This window comes from Palaemon carinicauda, chromosome 1 (genome assembly GCF_036898095.1).
Source record: "Palaemon carinicauda isolate YSFRI2023 chromosome 1, ASM3689809v2, whole genome shotgun sequence".
Taxonomy (NCBI): domain Eukaryota; kingdom Metazoa; phylum Arthropoda; class Malacostraca; order Decapoda; family Palaemonidae; genus Palaemon; species Palaemon carinicauda.
Window position 1 is genome coordinate 293,063,880 of NC_090725.1, and position 26,680 is coordinate 293,090,559.

Here is a 26,680-nt window from a genome sequence, read left to right on the forward strand (position 1 = left end):
GTGTCACGTCTATGCGAAACAAGTTCCAGTGATTTGTCCACTAGGTAATATTTCTATTAGTGCTACTGAGAGAGTGGAAGAGTCAAACTGAACAAGTAGAGATGGTTGTGCTAATGTGAAACAAAATGAAGTCAAAGTCCCACTGCTCGGGTGATGTAAGGTCACTGTGTATCTAATTTATGCTCATTGTGAGAAGGCCTTGTTGGTACTTTTTCACTAAAAAATCCCCATATGGTGCACATTTTTTGCTAGTAGATTAACCCTTTTACCCCCAAAGGACGTACTGGTACGTTTCACAAAACTCATCCCTTTACCCCCATAGACGTACCGGCACGTCCTTGCAAAAAACTGCTATTTACATTTTTTTTTCTTCATAATTTTGATTATTTTTTGAGAAACTTCAGGCATTTTCCAAGAGAATGAGACCAACCTGACCTCTCTATGATGAAAATTAAGGCTGTTAGAGCAATTTTAAAAAAAAAATACTGCAAAATGTGCTTGAAAAAAAATAATCCCTGGGGTTAAGGGCTGGAAAGTTCCAAATAGCCCGGGGGAAAAAGGGTTAATGTAATACTGTATTTGTAACCAAATTCCAATTTGTAGGCTCATATTCAGTTACTTGTGACGGGAGGTACTACTGTGTTCATGTCTATACTTGTTTGTGTGTACAGTATAACAATTTTTACTAATTCGTTCTTCACCTTTTCCTATGGATGGTTTTGAGAGCACTGGTTCTCTTGTGTTTTACTGTTTTAGATTTTTTATGATTTTCTGTTATAAAATCAATAATGTTTTAATACTCTCTTACTATTTTGTTTTAAATTATTGTACAAATTTTAAGAATTTTATATTTATATCCTTTACAGATTGATAATGAACATTGCAATGTTCGAAACGTCTCCTAAATAAATTATGCCCTTTTTACTGATGTGTTTTTGGACCCTGCTGCACACCATATGTATATATATATATATATATATATATATATATATATATATATATATATATATATATATATATATATATATATAAAATATTTCCAATTATAGAAAGTAATATTTTCTCTTTACTTTTATCTACAGCATGAGGTGGTGTCCTTATCAGAAAAAGTGGTCCTAAGGGCTGAGGATGTCATAGGATGGATGCGAGCTGCTGGAGGTGTCAAATGGGACAAGGGACTTAGGGGTGTTTATGGTCCACCTTCTCAGGATCCAAATTCTCCAACAGATGCATTTTATACACCACCTATATCTGGGGCTCTCGACATTAAAGAAATCATGAGAGAAAAAAAGTTGATTGGTAAGAACTTCACTACTGTACTGTACTTTCTATTCAAAGCTTTCTATTTCAAGTTACTATATACTAAGATACTTATAAATATTTATTCTATCTGATAACAACTAAGTAATACATGTACATGCATTTATATCAGCGTATTTTAAAAAAATTACTTTTAATTTTGGGTTTGTAAATGTTGGTTCGGTAATGCTTTTTTTATACAGTATACAGTGGAACTTCAGGGGTCAAACTTTTTTCATCTCGATTATTATCTTGGTAGGTTAATTGAAAAAAAATTTTTTTGAGGCCAGTCGGGGTTTTGAGTCCCGCTCAGACTCGTTAGTGCCATTAGTCTCTGCAACCTTACCATCCTTGTGAGCTAAGGTTGGGGGGTTTGGGGGAGCCTATAGGTCTATCTGTTGAGTCATCAGCAGCCACTGCCTGGCCCTCCCTGGTCCTAGCTTGGGTGGAGAGGAGGCTTGGGCACTGATCACATAACATATGGTCAGTCTCTAGGGCAATGTCACTGTCCCTTGCCTCTGCCATTCATGAGCGACCTTTAAAACCTTTAAATAACAGTTGCGAAATGGTGGAACATATGGCCTAGGCGAGTATCACCAGAGGCATAATACTTCTTGGAAAAAGGTAGCTACTGAACTATAGAGTTCAGTGTAAGTGTACTTAGTTGGCTTACCTGCGAAGCCTCTTTTATAAATGGGGTCTTAGAAGGTTCGTCGTAGTGAGAGGCCAAAAAGAAAGTTGTTAGAACCATGATTGAGTTAAGAAAAGAGATAAGAAAATTAATGTCCGGTATTAGTGTCTGCTTGACTAATTTAGCCAAGCAGTATGGTAGGACCTAATCTTAGATATGCATCATAATGGAAAATAAAGAAGCCATTAAAGAAGCTAATGTAGCCAAAGGAGTGACTCCTTAGCAAAACAAAGAGGGAAGGCAATTGAAGAGACAAGTTTTTGCAGATTTGGATAAACAAGAAACTGTTAGCAGATGATAGTATTGTAATACTAAGGTCATAATATACGATTAGGTGAAGCAGCAGCATAAAGACATTGTTGTAATCGTTCCTGGAATAAGTGCTGCTACAAGAAATGAAGGTTTCAAGGTCAGGCAAGGCTGATTCTAGAAATTGACGTGTCGAGCGTAGGAAGGCGTAGGTTAGTTGCCACTTTAAGTAAAGAAACAGCCAATGAGTATTTTGGGCAATTCAAAGAGGTGGTTGAGACTCGATTGTTTATTTCCCAACAATTTTTTTTATATTGAAAAGACATTTTTGAAAAAAATGCCAAAGACCTATTAAGGTTACCCAGAAGTAAAGGCTCTTGCCAGGGCTTAACCCTATGAAAGATATGCTCAATTTGTTGCTGGTGGAGAATGTAAGTGGCAACTTTGAGGTTAAGACCCATCAGTACTTTTGTACCTTTCTGAATATCCCTGTGTTCTCAAGAATAACAACAGAATGAAGAAAAAGTTAAAAATAATGTGGAGGGGCAGTAGTAAAGTCTTTTACTGTGTTTGTTCTAGAGTTGTTTTGGCACTGTGATAAGATACTAGCAGAAAATATAGTTATTTCTTAATGCCTTCCTATGTATGAAAATACACCTGCTCACTCTCCAGGCTTGGTGGGATTATATGCTGAATAAGTTCAGTTTTATGACTAGAGTTCTTGTACTCTAGTATAACCTTCTAATCCAGTTCATTGACCAGGAGGTGTTGAATCGAGGTCACCTATGATAAGGAGTTAACTCTCATAGAATTTTGAAAGACCTAGTTTAATAGTCTCCACTGCATAAACATAGACAAAGTCTGGGGAAGTGACTTTTAGAACAATGAATTGTATAGTGGAGTTTGTAACCAGAATCTGTACTAGAGAGGGCTTTAAAGGCTTTAAGTCTAAGCTTGTGGTCGAGAACTGGTTTTTATAGAGAAACAAGTTGGTTGGACATCAGTGAAAATGAAATTGAGGAGTGGTGGAGGACAATAGCATAAAAGATCACCACAGAGGAACTCCAAACCCTTCAGAAAGATCAGTAACAGAATCCAGCTGAAGAAATGAATGCAGAAGAGGAGGGATGGTCTAATTTTGTGATTAAAGAAATGTTTGTAAAATGACGTGGAATTCTAGATATTTTTTAATATTTTCACCTACAAAAAGCTGTATCAAGCTGTCATTGGTCATTTTAATGACAATGCAGTGCATGATTTTTAACACATTTGAAACATTGGCACAAACAAACCTATTTAGACAGGTTTTTAGTTCATCAGGACACATTTGTGACCTAATAATGGAAGGTGCCGCCCTTTCCTAACAACAGCACCAACCCCCTTCCTGGCCATCTTGCATTTAGGTCATCAGTGATCTTTCTACAGGTAAAGTGAAATTTACATTTATTTCATCTCTTGTATTATTTTCTTAGATGATTTTGTGTTTAATGTACTGTACTGTAATCTTCATGTCAAAAGGCTTTATAAAGAGTGGTTTTTGGAGTCATGAATGGGTTGATTCAATTTACGTTACATCACTTCTTATGGGGAAAATTTAAGTGTTCAAACAGCCATCTGGAATAGATTAAGTTTGACCTTTGAGGTTCCACCGTAGTTGTAGTTGTATTGTGTAAATATACCAGTCAGTTGGAAATTAATAACAATATTTAAAAGCTATTTTTGGTTTATCATAAGTAAGAGTTTATAGTATAAGTAAGTGTTCTTTGATTCATTTCTGAAACCTTTTAGAAACCACAGTCTTCCAATGGTTTTACCATTTTTATTTCAATTGTTGTTATTTTGCAGGTGATGTGATTGAACCAAATAGCCTTCACATTATTATACTAGGTTATGATAAATATTGTCGGATGAGAGCCCTTCTAAAGAGGTTGGAAGGTGTGGAGGAAGAGTACATGAAGAGTCGTATCGTTTTGGCATTGGGAGGATTTGTTGTTCCTTCAAGACGTACCTGGATGCTATTTTGTAGAGAAGTATTTGATTATCCAGAACTTGAAGGTCATGATCTTCTTTGTAATCACCTCTGTAAGTATTTTCACATTTTTGCATCTCGTGTAAAGACATTTGGTACATGTAGTCAGTCTTTGTGATATTGTATACAGCATTAGGAAATTTAGAAGAATGATTTTAGTATATTTTTAGTACTTAATCGTGGTTGTTTCTGGTAGCCATTATCAATTCCAAAAGATTAATAAATTATTTTTTATAGTTCATTAGAAGGACTAAACGATATAACCAAAAAATTTCAAATCCAATAAAAAACCCTTTTGGCATTGGCATGTACAATTATAAACTGTCAGAAACACCATGTAGCTTTCCCTGTCTGACTACAGTACTTTTGACATGTACTGGCTCTTAGTACCTGAGGTACTGACTGACCAAGTCGTCCCACCTGCAGCGCCTAAGCTCCAAGGCCGACCGAGAAAGAAACGTAAGAAGCAGCAGGGTGATTCAGAATCAGAGTCTTCTGAAACCTCAGAAGATATTCGGCCCCGTCTTAAAGGGAAACCAGGCCTTACTGCCAAACCCAATGGTCTTCGAGTTTTGGACCGTAAGAACACTACTCGGTCGCATTTGACTAATGTGAAAACAGAATTCCAGACCCCTGCCTTAAACCGTCTCATTGAGGTGGATTTCATGTCAAAATTACACAAGTTCATGAAAGATCGTGGTACGCCTATCACCAGAGTTCCCCATATAGGTTACAGACAATGTAAGTATATTCAGGTCTTGTAGTTTTATTTCTTTTTGCTCAATATTGTATAGTAGTATTATCATTAAGTAGTTTAACCAGACCTCTTGAATTCTAACACAAACTCGTCTGTTTTCATTAGCCTACCTGGAATATATTCACACATTTAGAAAAAAAGGAGTCATATTTTTTGGCTTGTCTGCACTTTATAACAAAAGAGGACGTTGTACCATTGTCAACATTCATACACAGACTAAATTGTACAGTCCATGTGAAGATGAATAGTTCTTGCGTTGTAGCTCAATAGGCTTCTTTTTAAATATGTAACTTCCCTGGTAGTTACATATATATAGCTTAAATCCCGCGTTTTGACGCGACATTTAAGCTATATATATGTAACTACCAGGTAAGTATATTTAAAAATTTATTTTATAATAAAAATACCATTTTAAATATTTAACTTAGCCGGTGAATATATAATAGCTGCTGCTCCAGCGACTATTATATATTCACCGGGTAAGTATATTCAAAAATTTATTTTATAATTAAAATATCATTTTTTATGATTATTAGTCATACTAATATCATAGTGTGCACCTACTATTATCTATCAGTATCATTTAATCCTTTGAGCAGGGTTCTTAGTGCGCAATGAAATAATTAGGTCAGCAATGAGATTTTTATTTATCTTTTAGTTTGATGCCGTGATTCTATCTTTATAGTAGTGTATCTGCATTATTAATTTCTAGTCTGTTAACCCATGGATAGGGTCTTAAATGACCAAGGAAATAAGGCCAGCATTTAGATGTAGATATAAATAGAAGGGATATTGGTGACTGTGATATTATTTTTCATTAATCCCCAGGGTCTAATTCTATGGACAAAGTTCTTTGTGTTTAACCATTTAATAAACAATTCATTATGAATTTTGTAATGTATTTCAATTGAGATTTTAAATGTTATGGCTAAAACATGATAGAATATAGTGAACTGGAATTTAGTTAATGGGGGAAAATATTTTAAAATTACTTGGCTATCAGGGAGCGAATACAGAGCAGCGTACTAAGTATATTGCCAAAAGGAAAACATGATAGATTAACCTCATGCTTTAGGCAAGGCTTAAACTTCATTCATTATGAAACTATGTTTAACTACTTGAATCCATTTAAATGTGTATTGACTGTGTCTTACATGTTTTTCACCAGGAAACCATCCAAACCTCATTTTCCTAGCATATCTTAATATCGTTAACACATATGATCAGTTGTGGCTTTACCCCGAAGTTTCCCAAAATTCACCCTTTTTACTAGCTTGCCCATAGACACTAAACGATCTTTAATTAACATAAATAAGTCTGTTTGTATACATGGTCTTGGATAGGTTACTGATTGTTTCATATAAAACATGAAATCATTAATAATTCTTTACCTCAATAAAAAAAAATCCTGGTCTTGAAATTATCTAGATGTAGTATCTCCATCATATAAGTAATACGCTAAATAGATCAGAAAATATATAAAATCAACTTGCTGCTACAGAAAAAAGCACATGTGGCAACACTGAAAACTTCTGATTGATGTACAAACAGCATGGAATTCTGATTTGATAAAAGAATGTCTAGGGCATGACTTAGTAAACCTGAATGGTAGTGGTACATATATACATATACCAAAGGCACTTCCCCCAATTTTTGGGGGGTAGCCGACAACAACAAGAAACAAAGCAAAAAAGGGGACCTCTACTCTCTACATTCCTCCAGCCTAACAAGGGACTCAGCCGAGTTCAGCTGGTACTGCTAGGGTGCCACAGCCCAACCTAATTTTGGTGATAGACAAAATATTGTGCAATGAAAGAATTATTATGAATATTGGCCATATCCAATGGAAAGACCTTGGAGAGGCTAGTAAATTGATGTGCCTCTAGAAAATTAGCAATCTTTCAAGTATGAAAAATGAATCTGGTAAGGTTATTTTTTAACTTTTCCAGGTCAAGCTAAATAACTTTTTTGAAAATTTTTTAGATGAAAACTGTGCCATGATATACAAGTAGTGTCACCATTCTGCAGATCACACATTACAGGTGATAAGAAAAAGTAGTTTTAGAGCAATGGCCATTAACCCTATTACCCCCGGGGTATTTGGAAATTTCCAACCCTTAACCCCCAGGGGGTTATTTTTTTCCCAGCACATTTTGCAGTATATTTTTTTTAAATTGCTCTAACAGCCTTCATTTTTGTCATAGAGAGGTCAGGTTGGTCTCATTCTCTTGGAAAATGCCTGAATTTTCTCAAAAAATTATCAAAAATATGAAAAAAAAAGATTTTTTTATAGCATTTTTTTGCAAGGACGTACCGGTACGTCCATGGGGGTAAAGGGATGGCTTTTATGAACTGTACCAGTACGTCCTTTGGGGGTAAAAGGGTTAAGAATTGGGGATAAAGTTATAAAACATTTTGATAGATTGAGATCCAATAATAATTGGTTAAGAAAGAAGTGAGAAAATGTTGAACTCAGTAGAGATACACTTTAGGTTTTAATAAAAAATATTTTTGTTTATTTTGAAATTGAGTTGTACCTCTTTTATATTCAGGTTTTCATTATAATAACTTTATTGGGAAGTAAAGTGAAAACTTAAAAATATATTATGGGGTATTCTATTATAAAATATTAGTAAAGTCCATTGGTTTTGAACAGTTGAGAAAATCCTGAAAGAAATGATAGTATAAAAATCTTTCTATTCATGTTTGTGTAAGTTTTATATTACCGTAGCTTACATTTTGTATTAGCTATCTACAACATAAATCGTTGGGGTGCAAACCTGCTGGACCTTGGGTTGAAGAGTATTGTGCCTTTGGCTCATTTTTTAAACCATTTTTTGGCCTTTCTATCCAACCTCTTAACTTTTACTTTAGATTTATAGTTTTGTAGCAAGGTTTTTCCCCCAGTTGCATCACATTGTTGAATGGCCTTCCCAGCCACAGTTCTGGGGCAATATGGCCCAAATTCATGAAACCAAAATGAAATAATTTCATTGTAAAGATATGTAGGCCTTTTTTTAGCTTAGAATAAGTAAAACAAAATTTCTTTATGCAAACCTGTAACGTTATCCCATTTTAGTTACCACGAAAGGTTCCCAGTTGGTGGCAGGTGAACAGTCCATATACATTATAACATCAAATAGTTCTTATCTGTCAACCCAGTTATCTGTCAGCAAGGTTGATGATGGATGAAAAATATTTTCTAATAGAAATTTATACAGTATTAATAGTATTTGCATATACAGTAATATCATAGAGCCAATTCTTAATTTAGGTGGGACTAAAATGAGATTAGTGCACCTGAAGGGCACAAAAGACAAGAGCTGCAAATAATGTGTGTAGAACTAAGGGAATTTTGTAGAGGGGGGGGGGAGTTGATAATTGTTCTATTTGCCCAGAATTCTTCAGCCAAAGAGATTATTTGCTCTGCTGCTTAAGTAAACCCAAAAATCATATCTATAGCCTCTTTTATGAAATTTTACATAAATAAAAGGCAGCAATTGTAACAACTTCTCCAAGATCCACCTGGTGGAACATTATGGACATCCAGGTTTTTTTTTTTTTAAACTTTGATGAAGTCTGTTAAACTAAATTTTGAGGATTGGTTTACATTTGAGATAATTTTCCACTCCTTATCATTGACTTTCATAGTCCTGAGCCAACACACACCACACACCCAGATTGCCAGGAGCCTATCTCTGGGCGGGGGAACTTGAGGTTATATCATGTGATGGTTTTCATAGTTTTCATCTGGTTAAAATGCTTAGTTGGGCCTTAATTTAAGGTTCTTAGTTCTTTAAAAAGCTAGCTAAAAGCTCTAATCAGACAAATAATTATTTTTTTCACTGAATATTGTCTTCTCAAAAAAGAATCTAGCAAAAAGTAGGCAAACAGAATTCCAGCCTGCAAAGTATGTTAATCTGATAAAAGCTTGCAGGTCATGGACATGCTTCAATGATAAAAATATCAAAAGGAAGACAATATATATGAAGAAAAAAGACATTTCCTTTGCTCCAAATGAGCCTTTGCTAAACTTTGAAAAATACATGAATGCTTCCATTTCATTTCTGAAGTCTTAATAGTTCATTTGGCTCCTTGTTGATACAGACGTTTTAGGTCTTTGGAAGCAGAAAATATATCCTTTTAGGACATGACACTTTCATTGATGATCATTGTCTGATCACAGTAATTCTGCTGTAGTGGGAGTAGTGGGGTGGTTTTGAATAATCTGCTCACCATTACAACAGTCATCTAGGTTACCCATGAAGATAGTTGCAGTATTTCTGAGCCTTTGTTGAAGGATAGTTACGATGTTATTAACGTCTCATTTAAGATAGTTGCTGTATTTCTGAGCCTTGGTTGAAGGATAGTTACGATGTTATTAACGTCTCTTTTAAGATAGTTGCAGTATTTCTGAGCCTTGGTTGAAGGATAGTTACGATGTTATTAACGTCTCTTTTAAGATAGTTGCAGTATTTCTGAGCCTTGGTTGAAGGATAGTTACGATGTTATTAACGTCTCTTTTAAGATAGTTGCAGTATTTCTGAGCCTTGGTTGAAGGATAGTTACGATGTTATTAACGTCTCTTTTAAGATAGTTGCTGTATTTCTGAGCCTTGGTTGAAGGATAGTTACGATGTTATTAACGTCTCATTTAAGATAGTTGCTGTATTTCTGAGCCTTGGTTGAAGGATAGTTACGATGTTATTAACGTCTCTTTTAAGATAGTTGCAGTATTTCTGAGCCTTGGTTGAAGGATAGTTACGATGTTATTAACGTCTCTTTTATTTAAAAGGGAAATGTTCAAGATAATTATGCCATATATAGAAAGAAATGTCTGAATAAATTGATTCCAGAATTTTGATGTTATTGTCATCACCTCAAGATTAAAATTTTAGTTGAATACTGAATAGTTAATTGAATATATATTTTTTTGCCAGTATAATGAGAGGTTTCCACAATCGGTACGGAATTTTAGGGTGCATGCTTCTATTATTTATATTACATTGTGACCATTCATCTAATATGAACTAAAAACCATTTATGATATGACAGTGTTCTAGGGTATCATTCAGGAAATTCATTTCAATCTGATCCTTATAGGAAATTTAAGACTTTATGGTATTCAAATGATTGTAATAAATTTGTCTTATAATTTAAATGTCAAATGTCACTTTTTATGACTGTCAGTGAAATGTTTAATTTTAACAATTTTAATACTATTTGAGTATACAATATATGCTGATCTATTTTTTTCGTCATATGATCAACAAAATACTGTATGTAAAAGGCAGGTTTATGTAAATCTAAATAAATTTTATTAGATTTTAAGTACTGGGCTTACTGAGTTATAAATTTTCACAACATTTTTGCACAGTATAATGAAGTTTAATTTAACATTTAATATTGAAATTATAACTTTGAAGAAATGCTGTTATAGACACCAAGATTACTCATACTTTTCTCTTTGCAGTGAACGTGTTTGAATTATTTACAAAAGTGCAGCAGCTGGGTGGATTTGAAGCAGTTGGAGAAAAAAAGATGTGGAAGAATTTATATGATGAAATGAGTGGCATTTCTCCAGCAAGCAGTTCTCAACAGGCCGGACAATCAAATGCTGCCATTATGAAAAGACATTATGAAAGGTATTGTATTTGATGTCTTAATAAAGTTTATTTGAAAATGGGCAAAAGGAGGAAGTGTGTGTTGCCTTGTAAGAATTTATGCTGATCACAACAATGTATATTGGAGGATTTTTAACCCTTTTACCCCCAGGCTATTTGGAAATTTCCAACCCTTAACTCCCAAGGGGTTATTTTATCCCCAGCACATTTTGCAGTATATTTTTTTTAAATTGCTCTAACAGCCTTAATTTTTGTCATAAAGAGGTCAGGTTGGTCTCATTCTCTAGGAAAATGCCTGAATTTTCTCAAAAAATTATCAAAAATATGAAAAAAAAATTTTTATAGCATTTTTTTTGCAAGGACGTACCGGTACGTCCATGGGGGTAAAGGGATGGCTTTTGTGAAACGTACCAGTACGTCCTTTGGGGGTAAAAGGGTTAAACATACAGTATTTATGCATGGAAATAAAATCTCATACTATAAATATAGGTTTACTCTTAATAGCTATTTATTTGATGTAATATTTTCTTTTTCATCACTTTTATTGTCCCAAAGATGAGGGAAATAGTCTTGTAAAATTTAGTAATTTATCTGTCCATGTAATGCAATGTTTCTATTTGGGTTCATTATTTCTAAGAAAACCTCTTGGTTTGAAAGAATTTCAATTGTCATTTTGATGACCTCAGGTTCTGTCTCGGACCAAAGATTGATGGGACCATAAATTTTTGCAATCTATAGTAATCTAGGATTTTTTCTATTAGACATTAAAGTGTTCAGGAAAAAAATATCTAAGAATTATTATGTCTAATGTTTTTGGCAAACTTTTCAACTTGTACAGGTATAAGAAGTGTAGTTTATGCTGAATTTTGAAATGTAGCTTTATTGATGTACAGTTATTGTTATAGGGTGCTTTGAATTGGGAATTTATATTGGAACTTTGTACAACAGATTGTTGTTGCCGTATGAGAAGTTCTTGTTACAAGAGCAGAAAAAACTCTATATCGGAAATCGACCAAATAAAGTCAAGTCAGAACCAGGAGAACCTTCTGTGTCAATTTTACAGGTAAGTTTTATGTACATTTTTCATCAGATAGTTACATTTTATGTATGGTAGCTCAGATTGGTCATAATTTTCCTGACATGTTGATAATGCAGCTTTGATTTTGGAGGTTTATAATCATTTCTTGACATGACTTTACACCCTTTCATTCCATCATAAGAAACCATCTACATAGTGTTGACATTGATGTATTTTGGAATAGTCGTTTAGTCAAGTTTTTATGAAAATATTAGTGACCATGGCTTTAAATATTTTTGTAGAATACAGTAAATCAGTATGTTCTAGGGCATCATAATTTTCATTATATTCTCATTGCTAGTTCATGATTTCATTCATCTTGTTCATGTGTATGAAGCATTTTGTATGATCACTAATGCACTAGCTTGTGGTTTGAAGTTTATGTAGACAGTGTTACCTCTGAAATTGAATATAATTCATTCCAAAACTGTATTTGAACACCAATTTAATTTTCCCTAGACGATTGAATGGAAGTAGCATTAATTGGTTCCCTACCCAAGGATGCTCCTATTTTAGGCTATTTGTTCCTACACAAGTTCAAACCATAGTCTTTTACTATAGAAGAACGATAACAGCGAAGATGGGACAAGGCAGTTAAAAACATTTAATGACGTGTAAACAATCCAGCAGGTAGTTACTTGTTGGCAGTGGGGAGGCGACTGTCCCCCTCCGGCTCACAGCTACTCTACTCATTTTGATTTGAGCCATTGGAGAGTATAAGACTTACAGTACCCTCTTTCTCTCTGACTGGGAACTTGGCGGAAATTTATTTTTAACTTTATAATTTTCTTTTCTGTTACAGTGGGTTTGTATGTATTTGTCATCAAGACAGTTATGCGGACAATGCTGGAAGTACCACTGAACACCTGCGGTAGGTACTTTGATGAGCGGCATTAATGTGGATCCTCGTACGGTGTGACAGTCTTGTAAAGATCGTGTATGCTCAAAGGCCTCACCATGTAATGAGTGTAGGGAGTGACCATCCACTATGGGTGAAATTTGGCAGGAAGAGGTCGAAGAGGGATTCTTCACCTTCAGGGTTACCCTCAAAGTTGAAAAGGGCCAAGCATGCTTCTTCTTTCCTAGAACTTTTCTTTCTGACTATTCTTTCTGGCTGCTCGAGTAAGAGTGATTGTACATTAACCCTTGTGGAAGCTCAGATACAAAGAGGTATTGCTAGTTGCCCTAGTGGATCAATTGTACCTCCTTCTCTTGGTGAGCCTTCTCATTTTCAGAAGACAGAGGCACTGCTAGTTTGTGGCCGTCTCTTAGCATTCAGGGCTCCCCATCGGAGGATAACTTTCAGTTCTTCCTAGCATTGAGACGTCCAACAGAAGATATTCCGTCAGAGGGGTCTTGTCACAAGCATTTGGCTGTTGTTGCCCCACTTGCAGATGACATCGTAGAAGGGGAACTTCCTCCTGGCACTCCAACTCCCCTGCATCCTACTTCAAGAGCAACAGCTTCTCACTCTTCCTCTATGGAGGTTAATGACAAACCAGCTGAGATGGTCTCCATCTCTTCAACCTTTTAGATTCTCCGGGCTTTCCAAGATCTTCTAGCCGGAATTCTAGACCTTTGGGCTGTGTGCTCTCATTCTAGCGCTTCTAGGAAGATAGTATCTCATTCGTCTTCCTCTCACGTCGGATGTAATAGTCCTAGCATTCACCAGCTCATTGTTGACATTGTCACGCCTCGCGGGTTTCAGACAAGCGGTCTTCCAAAGGGTTCTTTAGATCACTCAGTAGATCTCGCAAGAGTACTAGTCATCTTTCTTTGTCGTCTCATCGACGAAATAGGTGCTCCAGCTCTTTATCCAGCTGCGTTTCACCATTGAGCTTCATCAAATTTTCATCATTGCAATCCAGCGAGCACTCTTCCTCACGATCCAGTGCATTTAACCCTTGTGCTCTTAAGTGCTTTCCTTCACACTCCAGACTTGTTTCTCCCTTGCGTTTCGCTAAATGCTCCGGCCTTTCATCTAGCCATCGGCATTCATCGTCCTTTGAGGATGTGGAGCTTTCTCCTTATCCAAAGTGATGTTGCTCCAATCAAGAGGAGTGCTCTTTGTCTAGATCAAAGGTCGACAAACAGGACACTTCATGTGTTCACTGAGCTCATCACCTCCAAGCTGGAAAGGTTAAGTTACTATCTAACTCTTCCTCCCCAGGTGAGACAGCAAGTGTTGCCATCAGAAGAAAGGAGCCTGTACCCCTATTCTGGTGATATCTTCACGATCCTTCACCTGCACGAAGGATGATGGATTTTATAAGGACCGTTTCCCCTCAGAGTCTAAAACAGTCCCATCCTAAGCATGACAATCCACTGTCCCCGATCACTAGAGGAGACATAAGAATTGCAACTCATAGAGGTTCTCTCTTTCCTGGACAACCATAAATCGCTCCAATCGACTTTGATCGACCCTAGCTAGTGGCTCTATGTTGAAGGACTACAAACGAGGGGGACCCCCATCTCAGATGTCTTGAGACTTGTGTCCCCTTTCTCCGCAAGCACTTTATGGAAGGACAAGTCAGGTCCAAAGATGCTGAGAAACCAGTTTCCACCAACTGACCCCAGGAAACCACTACAGATCGTGAGAATCTAAGATCAGGAGAGTGAGGCTTCTTCTTCCTCCCCAGCTCGTGCTTACCCTAGTGGACGTTCCATCTCCTGCGCAAGACACTGAGGACTCAGAGGGGATTACTCCTCAACCTGTAGCCCCTAAGGCTCCGGAGACTGAAGAAGAAGAATCTGAGTCAACTTTCATTAAAGTTTTGAGGAAAATCTGTGGAGTTAGCAGCTTAGGCGAGATGGTAAGAACTCCACCAAAGGTAAGGCAAGGCAAGCATTGAACTTTAGTACTGCATCCCTTCCAACATAAAACCTCGTCTAGAACTTCTCTAGTCTATCTGAGCCAAGGAAGTTTTGGAGGAGGTTGTGGACCAGGTACAGGAGGAAAGGACTCGCTTATGTCTGGCAAGTCATTTCGCCTGATACCTATTATGCTGCTTAAGCAGAAGAGGTATTATAAAATCTTCAGGACACTACTATCACCACTTTCGATACATCCCAAGGTTGTGGTCATCATACTGATAACTAGCTGCTGGATTGTTTATACCTTATTTGGCCAGCTCTGTAAGAGTTGAGTTTGACTCATTGAGCTGGTTAATCTCCTTTTAATAATAATACACATTTAGATATTTGTAATTACCATGTTCGAACTTTGCTGTTATCATTCTTTTATAGTAAAGGACTCAGGTTAGTATAGTTAGGAAAATGCAAATTGCTTGAAAAATACAATCATTTTAAGGCAACCTTTATAATATTAAAATTTACAGTTCATAAAAGCATAGCAAACAGAAGAAAAATTTTTGATTAGCAAAATAATGAATAGATATAAAATAATTGAACATTTAACTTGACTTTACATGTGGTCAGGAAAGTGGATGACTTGAGTAGATGATGGTGAGGGAGGAGTTGTTCGTGTCACTTGGATGGGTTCCTTCTCCATAAACAAGAAGGTTAACTGCTCCTTAGGGATCCTTTCCCTTTTGTGCCTCTTTTTACTGGTAATGACTACTGAACTGTAATTATTCAGTGGCTCCTTTCCTCTTGGTAAGGGTAGAAGAGACTCTTTAGCTGGTAACGTCTGTGAGTGGTGTTTGCCAGTTGGGGGTTCGAGTTCCACTAAGTCTCGTTGGTGCCATTAGTGTTTGCAACCTAACCATCCTTGTGAGTTAAGGTTGGGGGGAGCCTATAGGTCTATCTGTTGAGTCATCAGCAGCCATTGCCTGGCCCTCCCTGGTCCTAGCTTGGGTGGAGTGGGGTTTGGGTGCTGATCATGTGATACATGTCAACCTCTAGGGCATTGTCTTTCTTGATAGGGCAGTGTCACTGTCCCTTGCCTCTTCTATTCATGAGCGACCTTTTAACCTATAAGGGTAGAAGAGACTTTAGCAGGTCTTCAAGGAGGACACTCCAAAATCAAACCATTGTTCTCTATTCTTGGGTAGTGCCATAGCCTGTGTGCCATGGTCTTCCGCTGTCTTGAGTTATAGTCCTCTTGCCTGAGGGTAGACTCGGGCACATTAAACTATCTTATTTCTCTTTTTATTTAGTTTATATCTGAAAGATTTATTTTAACGTTGTTACCGTTATTAAAAATATTTGATTTTAATTGTTCATTACTTCTCTTTTATTTTATTAATTTCATTTTCTCACTGGGCTATTTTTCCCTGTTGGAGCATTTGGGGTATACAGTATAGCATCCTGCTTTTTCCAGCTAGGGTTGTAACTTACCTAGCAATAATAATAATGACAACTGAGAATCACTTGAGGGCCGTTTTTTACTAAAAACGGATAAAAAATTTGTCTCTGCCTCCCTTTGAATAGTTATCTGAAATTACTTTTATGCATAATCTTTATAAAAATGCCTGTTCTGATGGCTACTTTCTTCTCTGAATGATATTTTTCCACATTTTTCTCAGTAGCTGCTTCATTTGAACTTGCAGTCTCCCCATGCCTCACAGTAGTATGAATACCACTTTTCTTTTTAAATCAAACCAACCTTGGTTAGCCCTAAAATTTTCACTAGAATAGAATCTGTATCAGTACTTTTTCCTATAGTGTTTTTAATAATGTCAATGTATTTGCTTCACCATTTCACTTGAGTGCTACCACCCTCCAACTGTTTGTAATTTATCCAAATTAATAGCAATTTTCCAATTTCCTCAATAGTCTTCCTTCTTTGTTTAGATAGGCACACTTGTTTAGCTACATTGGTGTATCATATTCTTTGGAAATGTCGGTCACATGGACATATCTTCTTGCCTTTCCAATGATCTCCTCTCTTACTTCCATAGTGGTTCTTGAAACCTGCCCTTATTAACCTCTTTAGTAGTCATTAGGTATGGACAACACTCGCTTGAAATGGTAAAATAAATTAAATAAACAAAAAAGTTGACAGAACAATGTTTTGTGGTACTGGACTGAGTGACAGTTTCCTTTGTCTCAGGCACGTCTTTCTTATTGGCTAAGTGTTTCGACCCATGCATGTTCCCTCAGTTCATTCGGACTTCATGGGGAAAAAATGTCTGAAAATTGTATTCAATCGCCAAATTTTTCAAGTTCAATCTCTTATGTATTATTGTAAATACTATACATTTCTTCTGTAACTGTATTTGGTGTAATACTAGGAAATATTTTCTTTATCACAACTAATTTTGTATTGCAGAAAGGAGTCTTTGTTGAATATACCATGATAAATAGGAAAGTTGATACAGTATAACAAAATTACTGTTTTTAAAGGAAGTCTTTAGTACCTATCGGTTGAATAGTTTAGGAAATGCAGATGTGTCTGGAAATCTAAACTTGAAAAGATAATAATGTGAAAGACAGAATAAACTTAGTATTTAAAGGTTTGGAAAAAAAAAGTTTGAATGTCGCTCATGAGTGGCAGAGGCAAGGGACAGTGACGTTGCCTTAGCAAGTTTTTATGATAAAACATACTGCACTGTATATTAGCTGAGAATTAATTCAGTTATATTAATAGTTGATAGTAAAATGGATGGTAAAAATACTTAAACCAATTACATGTATGTATTTAGAAACCCAACAAAATGAGTAATTAGTCATTTTACGATCTTCCTAAATGAAATTTACGAGTGATTGAATCAATGTATTGCCATGTTGGTGGTTTTCATTGATAGAAAAGTTTTTTTTTTTCATCTATTAGAGAAACAGATTTAGAGGTATTCTAAAATAAAGCTACACTCAATTTTTATGAGGGGAATAAACTAAACAATAGGTTTTAGTGCTTAGTTTAATGATAAATTCTTGGCAACTGCACAAACAATGATGGATAGAAATATAGCCAAAAAATTGTATGCATTTGCCTATCCAACGCAGTGCCTACCCTTATGGCCAATGATCGTTGAAAAATTAATTTAGTATTATGGTACATTTAAATGATTAGTTTTTCTTATTCATTTAGAACAAAGCAAAATGTTATACAGTACTTTGAAAGTTTTAATTTCATTATATAATAATGTAACAGATGTTACATGGTATTGTATTAAATTGCATTCATTTTTTTATTGTGTTAGTGTGTTCATAACAACTCATTTGGTTGCAATAAAAAGTTATTCATCTCATCAGTCTACATCCATTTACATAATGTTTATATCATCATAATGAACTTCCCATATCCATTATTCCATCAAAAAATTTAAAGCCATGAACTACTCATAGAATTATTTAAGATATACTATAAGTAAGGAAAGAATGCTTAATTTCTCAAAATATTATTTTTCAAGCTCATTGTCAACCTATGAGAAATACATATTTAAGGCTTTTGGAATTCACTAAGTGGCAATGAATGAAATACTGTATTTAATTTGGTTAAAGGTTAGCAAATCTTAGTATGATTTCATCTTCTCTTGCACATATCTATGTTTTTATAAGTAATTGCTTTTCTTTATGGTTGGATTCAGTAAAACATACAGTGTCAAAACTTCGAGTAGTGTGCAATGCATCATTTCCTTTCTCATTGTGATATTGGCAGCATGGTTGAAGTTTTACACTCATCTCCATTGTTACTCATTCATCTCATCTCGGTATTTACCTCGTAACTTATCATTTGTGTATGATTCTCTGAGTAGCTGTCTCACTAATGATTATTATTACATTTCTTCACTTAGCATGTTATTTTAATATTGAAAGTATTTTCTTTTGTGTCTAATATTACATGCTTTGTGTTTTGGATAAGATTCATTTGATCTTCTAATCATTATCTGTAGGGATCTCGTTATGTTTTATTTATTGAATTATTTATTTCTACTGCTATCACTAGTAATAACTGAATACAGAGCATATAGGATTTATAGAAGCTGGTGCTGTTCGCATTATTTTAAAAGAAATGGGAATTCACTTCAACTGATATCACCAATGTTCCATATCATTATGTTATTTGTGATAATTATCTGAATTATTTACTCTTCTACGCTGAAAAATGACATGTTAAATGCTACTAAGGTTGTCGCTACTATTTATGCATCGAGAGAACCAAATATGATAAATTGCCTCATTCTTCTACAGTTAGTATCAAGTATTTTTTATAATAATAAATAATTTTCTATCTTATTTACTTTTATATTGTATTCTTAAACCTAGATCCATACTTAATCATGCCAAAACTTTTTATAACTGATTTTACGTTAGTTGGATTAGATTGTAAGGTTTACATTTAAAAATCAACCATAGAGATAATGAGGCAATTAGGAAAGTTTATATGGTCACATCTCTTGTAATATTGAATCTGTCAATATATTAGCAATATTATTATTAGGTATTATCATTAGGTGGCCCAACAGGGTACACATTTTTTCCTACTAGAAGATTCACAATACATCATTAGTGATAGAATAAAGTTAGGTTATTAAATTCACCTGATGAATTGTTAATGTTTTTCAATAACAGCTATTTAGAAACACATACATATGTATGTACACTTGTATAAAAATGTGTACACGTATGTGCAGAAATTCCACCTGTGTTTTACACGTACACATGCATGCATATATATACTGTATATTATATATATATATATATATATATATATATATATATATATATATATATATATATATATATATATATATATATATATATATATATATATATATATATATATATATATATATATATATATATATATATATATATATATATATATATATATATATATATATATATATATATATATATATATGTATGTATGTATGTATGTATGTTAACTTATCACTATCACTCCTGATATTAATTTATTCAAATGAGCCACAAATGCCTTTTGTTATGAAATTCACTCTGCCATGTGATCACAGACCCATAAGGAAATTCCTTTTGATAATTATTTCTACCATATTAAGGATTCAGATTAGCGCACCAAGTAGAAATAAAGGAATACAGTATGACTTACAGATTGTTTACCATAATAGTATTTATACTTTTCACCCAAGTTTGTATAACTATATATATATATATATATATATATATATATATATATATATATATATATATATATATATATATATATATATATATATATATATATATATATTAATTTAGAGTAATATTTACAGGATTGATATTGTATGATTAGGTATTTTAAAAATGAAGAATAAATCTGCAGGAATTCAAAATCTTCCTGAATGGATAGTTTTTTTTTATGTATATTAGTTAACTTTCTTCTTATAGTCGCAAATAATGGACTCGCATTTTCTTTTAGATGAACCCTATTAGTGAACAATTTATTTCAGTAAGAAAGTCACCTCTTAGTGGCATAAAAAGCATGTTGAGTGAATTCCCAAAAAAATGGTGACAGTGGAGGAATAGTTTTTCACTGTGGTGTTATATTGTTTTGGTTTTATGTGGGAGGTTGGATGAGATATGATGTTTAATGGGGAGGCTTGAAGCATGATGGCTGTTATTTCCCACAGCATCATGTGCCAAGTGAATGTAAGGCTTCTCTCAAGTTGGGGGTTGCCTGCCCACAGTTACGACCATCTCACGTTCCTCATGGTGGTGCACAAGAGGCACACGGGTTGCCCAGTGGGCCACACCCTGGGCCTTTGGGTGCAGCACCTCCTGTGGGCACACCACCCCAAGCCAGCCCTGCACCTCCTGCCTCTGTCAGTCCTCCAACAACACCTACGGAGCTGACGGTAAGTTGAATTATGGCTAACCTTGCAGTGGTTCATTTTTGCTGCCAGGTGAGCTAGCCAGCTTGGTGCAGCTCCTAACCTTCATCAGATCAGATCTGATTAGAGCAAAGATGGCCCACACCATTGAAAAGTGGTCATACCACTACTCTAATAAGTTCTTGGTTAAATAACTCACCAGCATTTTGTAAATAAACATCTTATATAAAATCCTTGCATCAAATAGGAGTAATTTCTTTGGGGATCCCAGCAGATTTTGCATTGGTTAAGACTAGTATTAAGTGCTTGGTATTGGAAGGGTTTCTCTATGGTAATGGAGGTGTAATTGAAAGGAATACTTTCAGAAGTTTATTCCATGGATTTTTGTAATAAGCATGCTTGTTTAGAAATTACTAAAGCTATATGCATGGCACTTCATATTGCATGAATCTTTGTGTGAAAGTAGTACTTTATAATTTCAAGTATAGTAAGACTTACAATTAAATGCATTGTCTGCATTATCAATATCTAATACAGTACTGTATCTTGTTGGACCCAGTGAAAAAGCACTTCTTTGAAAAATAATTTCCCATTGTGCATGAATTTTGTATTACATAACAAAATTTATATTTCAGAGATATTTAATGTTAGGAGGTATTATTTAGAATTTGATACTGTTATTTTATTTATAAGTATTTTTTTCAGCTACATTAAATGTTTTAATTTTTCCTCTCAAGTACGCAGGTGTTTTTAGATTAGCTCAGGAGACCTTGTGTTGTGTTGTGTTTAGAGAAATTACTAGATTACTCTTAATTAGTATATGCTTTTGTCTCCACCCTATTCTCTTATAAATTCCTTTGCCTGGTATTTTATTCCAAACACCTCAAACTTCAAAAGCATAGGTAGTTTATTGAAAGTTTATTCATAAGTAGAGGCTGAGATTTTTTCCCCATAAGTAGTAGATGTTGGGGATAAACGGTGTTACGTATGAAGTCGTGTTTAAGAATAGAACCATGTTATATAATTATGAGATAACACAATGAAAAGTAGTTAACTGGTTGTGTACTTTAATCGGTGACGTTAAAGCGAGAAAAGAGGATAATATTTTGTATGTGATTGGATTGTGCCCCTTCAGGACCAGTTGTAAGTACTGTATTTTATGGCAGATTGCATTTATAATATTGAAAAATTATAATCAACTGTATTACGAAATTTATCCCAAAGACTAAGCACCAGACCACTAAGGTCATCCAGTGCCACCATAAACATAGTAAATAAAATATACTGAAAATATATAATTTGAATAAACGCAAAGCTCAAAAATTACCTACATACTATCTATACTGTTCACATGTTTGTAAAGAGATTCAATTTCATCAAGAATTATCTATTTCCTGTTGATATCCAAGTACGTCTACTTCATCATCCTCTCCTAAAATATCAGCGACACTAAATATGCTCAACCAATAGTAGGCTAATCTGTCATAATGATTACACACTGCTACATCAAAGGTATATTCGTATTAGACAAGTATTGTATACTTGATCCTCAGTCTAGTTGGAATAATCGTCTTAGCCCTGTAGTTGTTATAAAACCTTGTAAACCAGGGCCCACTGTTAACCCTGATGCATTTATATTTTAATGTATTTTCATCAAGGTGGGGAGGCATTTCCTTCAATATAGTTCATTGCTATTTTCTTATTAAAGCATGACACATATTCTATGATAAAAACAATCTAAGGTGGCTTATTTCGCTTCCCTGTTCAACTGTTACCTCATTTCCACTGAAAGGCTATTAGGAGCTCCTCAAAGAGTCTAAGACTTTTGAGTCTTAAGAACTTTACTTGTGTCAACTCTGTAGTAAATACAAAGTCACATCCTGTTAGTTTAGCTACATATTTTCCCTGTTGGAGCCCTTGGGCTTATATTATCCTGCTTTTCCAACTATGGTTGTAGCTTGGCAAGTAATAATATAATTCATCTTTATGAGTTCACCCTTACTTATATTTTCACTCTCAAGATTTGGCCCGTGAAAATTTCATGTATAATTCAGAGGGAGACATTAGGATTAATGTGAGCGAGTAATTTTTTCTCGCTTATTAAGAGAAATGTCAACTTTTTCATTCAATCTATTTTGAAAATATTTTTATCATTACTATTGATATCATTAATGATGCTCTCAATCGGTGGGGCTCTAAATGCTCTAGAATGTAGTTCAAGGCTCATATGTAATGTTTAGGTTTACATGCAAAAGAATATATTTGTGAGCCATGCTTGAGCTTTGATGTAAATAGAAAATCACTTGGCCTCACATTAATGGATTCTTATCAGCTTCCTGACTCCAACCAGAAATTTATAAAACATTATATCCAAATATAGTCGACAAAAATTTCCCATCTATTTCATATGGCAAAATAGTAACTTTAATAGTTTAAATTGGTACTATTTCAGTATGTCTGCCCCTAGTTTATTATTTGGCAAGTCTAAAATCAAGAAAACTTAAAACCTCGCTCATCACTCATCAGCCCATTTGCTGATTGTGTTCTTAATCTTTTACAGATGTTTACATGTTTGTCGTAATAGTGAGTGCAGTACAAGTACTGCGTATTGCCAAATCACTAACAAAGATAACTCGTCACAGGAGAAACTTTCTCTCAAGGTTTTATCTTTAGCTATTGTAAGATTTGTAATACTAAAATACTTTGTAGAGGAATTCATTCCTGAATAAACGGACTTATTGTTTCCCCCTAGGCGATTGATTACCGTATGTCACTCTGCCACGTTGGCCCAAAGGTTTCTTTAGGTTGAAATCCCCAATGCTTTGACATTGCTTACAAAAACTGATTCCATTAATGTAGCTACCTATGGCTTATATTTCTTTAAATACTTTAATAATGACTTTTATGGTCTGCTGCAACAGCAAAATTCCAGTTATTGTAGCTGCAACCAACCATTATTGCTTGTCTGGGGCATATTAGTATATTATTTTCTGGTAATTTGTCATAGAACACTGCATGGTTTGTTCTACCATGGAACTACAGTACAAGTCCTTGAAGTTTCCCTTTTCAAGTTTGCTTGAGTAAAAAAAAAAATCAGATTTCAGAAATATTCAAATTCCCTGGCCCAGGGTTAAACCCTGAGAGAATTTGCTCATCTGCCTCTTTAATTTCCTATGTAGGTGATTTAGTATAGGTAATTTCAACATGGTTCAGTTGTATTGGTACATACATACATATACCAAAGGCACTTCCCCCCAATTTTGGGGGGTAGCCGACATCAACAAGAAACAAAACAAAAAAAGGGGACCTCTACTCTCTACGTTCCTCCAGCCTAACCAGGGACTCAGCCGAGTTCAGCTGGTACTGCTAGGAGTGGTCAATTATATTAAAGTATTTTTTACTGACCTTGCTGGAAATGCCAAGGTTAAGTGTATAGTAGATAGCAGTATTTCATCGACCCATCATTATACAGTCGCTGGATTATTGTTAATGTCTACATTTCTCATATCTGAACCCGAATAATTTCTCTTCTCCACCACCGAGGGTTATGGGCATTATAATTGCCAAGTAGTGGGAATGTTGTAGGTAGCGCGGTTTTCATAATATAAATTAAATTTTCAGTCAATCCATACCAAGGAGGAACATAACATGGATAAGAAAGAAATATTGAAGTTTAAGAAAGAATGCTTCAAGTCTATTGTACTGTAATAGCTGTACCTCTTTGGGTAAAGTATCCATGATAACTAAGAACTCGATCCATGGTTAAAAGTATAATTGCATACCATAGTGCCCTGTAAGCAAATAATTCTTGGATTGTGATCATGCAGCTTAACTTGTGAATTTTACTATAGTTCTAAGGCCTTTTCAGTAGCACTGCAGGATATCTGACCTGAATATAATTATATTCTTTTTCTAGACAACTAAATTAACTACTTTTTAAAAACAAAATTTTATTAATTTACTAATATAGTTAAGAATTCTTGATACATCTGCAGGCTCTCACTTGCAACAGTTAGCTTAGGTAAGGGTTGGGGAATTACAAGCTGGATAACGAGGCCAATTATGTTGCACTTACGAACTTCTCAACTTACCAAACAATTCTTGGAAAGCATATTCTTATGTAGGGGACTTACTATAACTGTACTTCAAAGTACTTCATCAGATGTAATTTTAAGTTTCATCCTTTGCACCAAACCATATATTTTTTTTGGTGCTAAGACAAAACCAGATAATCTGACAACAATGAAATACTAGACATATTTATGTAATGCAGTTTATGGAAAGATTCAGTTATACTACGAGAGTAGGAAAAGCATCTGGTATGGATGGTGTGAGAGCTGAGATGTTGAAGGAAGGTTGTGTGACTGTACTCGAATGGTTGGTGAGATAGTTTATTATGTGTTTTGTGTTGTCAATGGTACCAGTAGATTGGGTTTGTGCGTGTATTGTACCACTATATAAGGGTAAGTGAGATGTGCATGAGTGTTGTAATTCAAGGGGTATTAGTTTGTTGAGTGTAGTGGGGAAAAGTGTATGGTAGAGTAATGATTAATAGGATCAAGGATAAAACAGAGAATGCAATCTTAGAAGTGCAGGGTGGTTTTAGAAGAGGTAGGGGTTGTATGAATCAGATTTTTACAGTTGGGTAGTTATGCGAGAAGTATTTAGCAAAAGGTAAGGAAGTGTATGTTGCGTTTATGGATCTGGAGAAAGCGTATGATAGAGTTGATAGGGAAGCAATGTGGAATGTGATGAGGTTATATGGAGTTGGTGGAAGGTTGTTGCAAGCAGTGAAAAGTTTCTATAAAGGTAGTAAAAAGCATGTGTTAAGATAGGAAATGAAGTGAGCGAATGGTTTCCGGTAAGAGTGGGGCTGAGCGAATGGTTTCTGGTAAGAGTGGGGCTGAGACAGGGATGTGTGATGTCGCCGTGGTTGTTTAACTTGTATGTTGATGGAGTGGTGAGAGAGGTGAATGCTCGAGTGCTGGGACAAGGATTGAAACTGGTAAAAGAGAATGACCACGAATGGGAGGTAAATCAGTTGTTGTTTGCGGATGATACTGTACTGGTAGCAGACACAGAAGAGAAGCTTGGGCGATTAGTGACAGAATTTGGAAGGGTGTGTGAAAGAAGGAAGTTGAGAGTTAATGTGGGTAAGAGTAAGGTCATGAGATGTACGAGAAGGGAAGGTGCTGCGAGGTTGAATGTCATGTTGAATGGAGAGTTACTTGAGGAGGTGGATCAGTTTAAAGTACTTGGGGTCTGTTGTTGCAGCAAATGGTGGAGTGGAAGCAGATGTATGTCAGAGAGTGAATGAAGGATGCAAAGTGTTGGGGTCAGTTAAGGGAGTAGTAAACAATAGAGGGTTGGGCATGAATGTAAAGAGAGTTCTGTATGAGAAAGTGATTGTACCAACTGTGATGTATGGATCGGAGTTGTGGGGAATGAAAGTGACGGAGAGACAGAAATTGAATGTGTTTGAGATGAAGTGTCTAAGGAGTATGGCTGGTGTATCTCGAGTAGATAGGGTTAGGGACAAAGTAGTGAGGGTGAGAACGTGTGTAAGAAATGAGTTGGCAGCTAGAGTGGATATGAATGTGTTGAGGGGGTTTGGCCATGTTGAGAGAATGGAAAATGGCTGTCTGCTAAAGAAGGTGATGAATGCAAGAGTTGATTGGTGAAGTACAAGAGGAAGGCCAAGGTTTGGGTGGACGGATGGAGTGAAGGAAGCTCTGGGTGATAGGAGGATAGATGTGAGAGAGGCATGAGAGCGTGCTTGAAATAGGAATGAATGGCAAGCGATTGTGACGCAGTTCTGGTAGGCCCTGCTGCTTCCTCCGGTGCCTTGGTTGACCGCGGAGGTAGCTGCAGCAGTAGGGGATTTAGCGATATGAAGCTTCATCTGTGGTGGATAACTGGGGAGGGTGGGCTGTTGCACCCTAGCAGTACCAGCCAAACTTGGTTGAGTCCCTTGTCAGGCTGGCAGGAACATAGAGAGGAGAGGTTTCCTTTTTTGTTTCATTTGTTCGATGTCAGCTACCCCCCAAAATTGGGGGAAATGCCTTGATATATATATTTACTACAGGTAATTTCCTCAGTTTCTTTTTAGCACCTTGGTTTGGAAGTAATTGATAGGATAATCAATAACTGATTTTGAAGACGGTACCAAAGTTTTCAACAGCAAATGCAAAGAAGAGAGATTCATTGAAGATCCACAAAAATGGTTTGAAACTAAAGGGTAAATGAGTTGTTTAGAAA

At 35.4% G+C, this 26,680-nt stretch overlaps 2 protein-coding genes across 7 annotated transcripts in view; one reads left to right on the plus strand and one right to left on the minus strand.

The window, feature by feature from the left end:
- LOC137657808 (uncharacterized) overlaps positions 1-26,680 on the minus strand; it is a 334,329-nt gene that overhangs the window by 186,029 nt on the left and 121,620 nt on the right. The gene's annotated exons all lie outside the window — the stretch shown is intronic.
- The window catches only part of LOC137657776 (uncharacterized), a 62,604-nt gene that overhangs the window by 24,611 nt on the left and 11,313 nt on the right, over positions 1-26,680 (plus strand). Inside the window, exons 2-7 of one of the 3 annotated variants that reach the window (XM_068392287.1) lie at positions 1,083-1,299; positions 4,085-4,321; positions 4,656-5,009; positions 10,498-10,669; positions 11,597-11,711; positions 20,222-20,446. In XM_068392287.1, coding sequence (XP_068248388.1) covers positions 1,143-1,299; positions 4,085-4,321; positions 4,656-5,009; positions 10,498-10,669; positions 11,597-11,711; positions 20,222-20,446 — 1,260 coding nt within the window. In that variant the 5' untranslated portion in view covers positions 1,083-1,142. The remainder of the gene's footprint in view (positions 1-1,082; positions 1,300-4,084; positions 4,322-4,655; positions 5,010-10,497; positions 10,670-11,596; positions 11,712-20,221; positions 20,447-26,680) is intronic. The other 2 variants (XM_068392297.1, XM_068392304.1) reach the window with 2 other exon arrangements.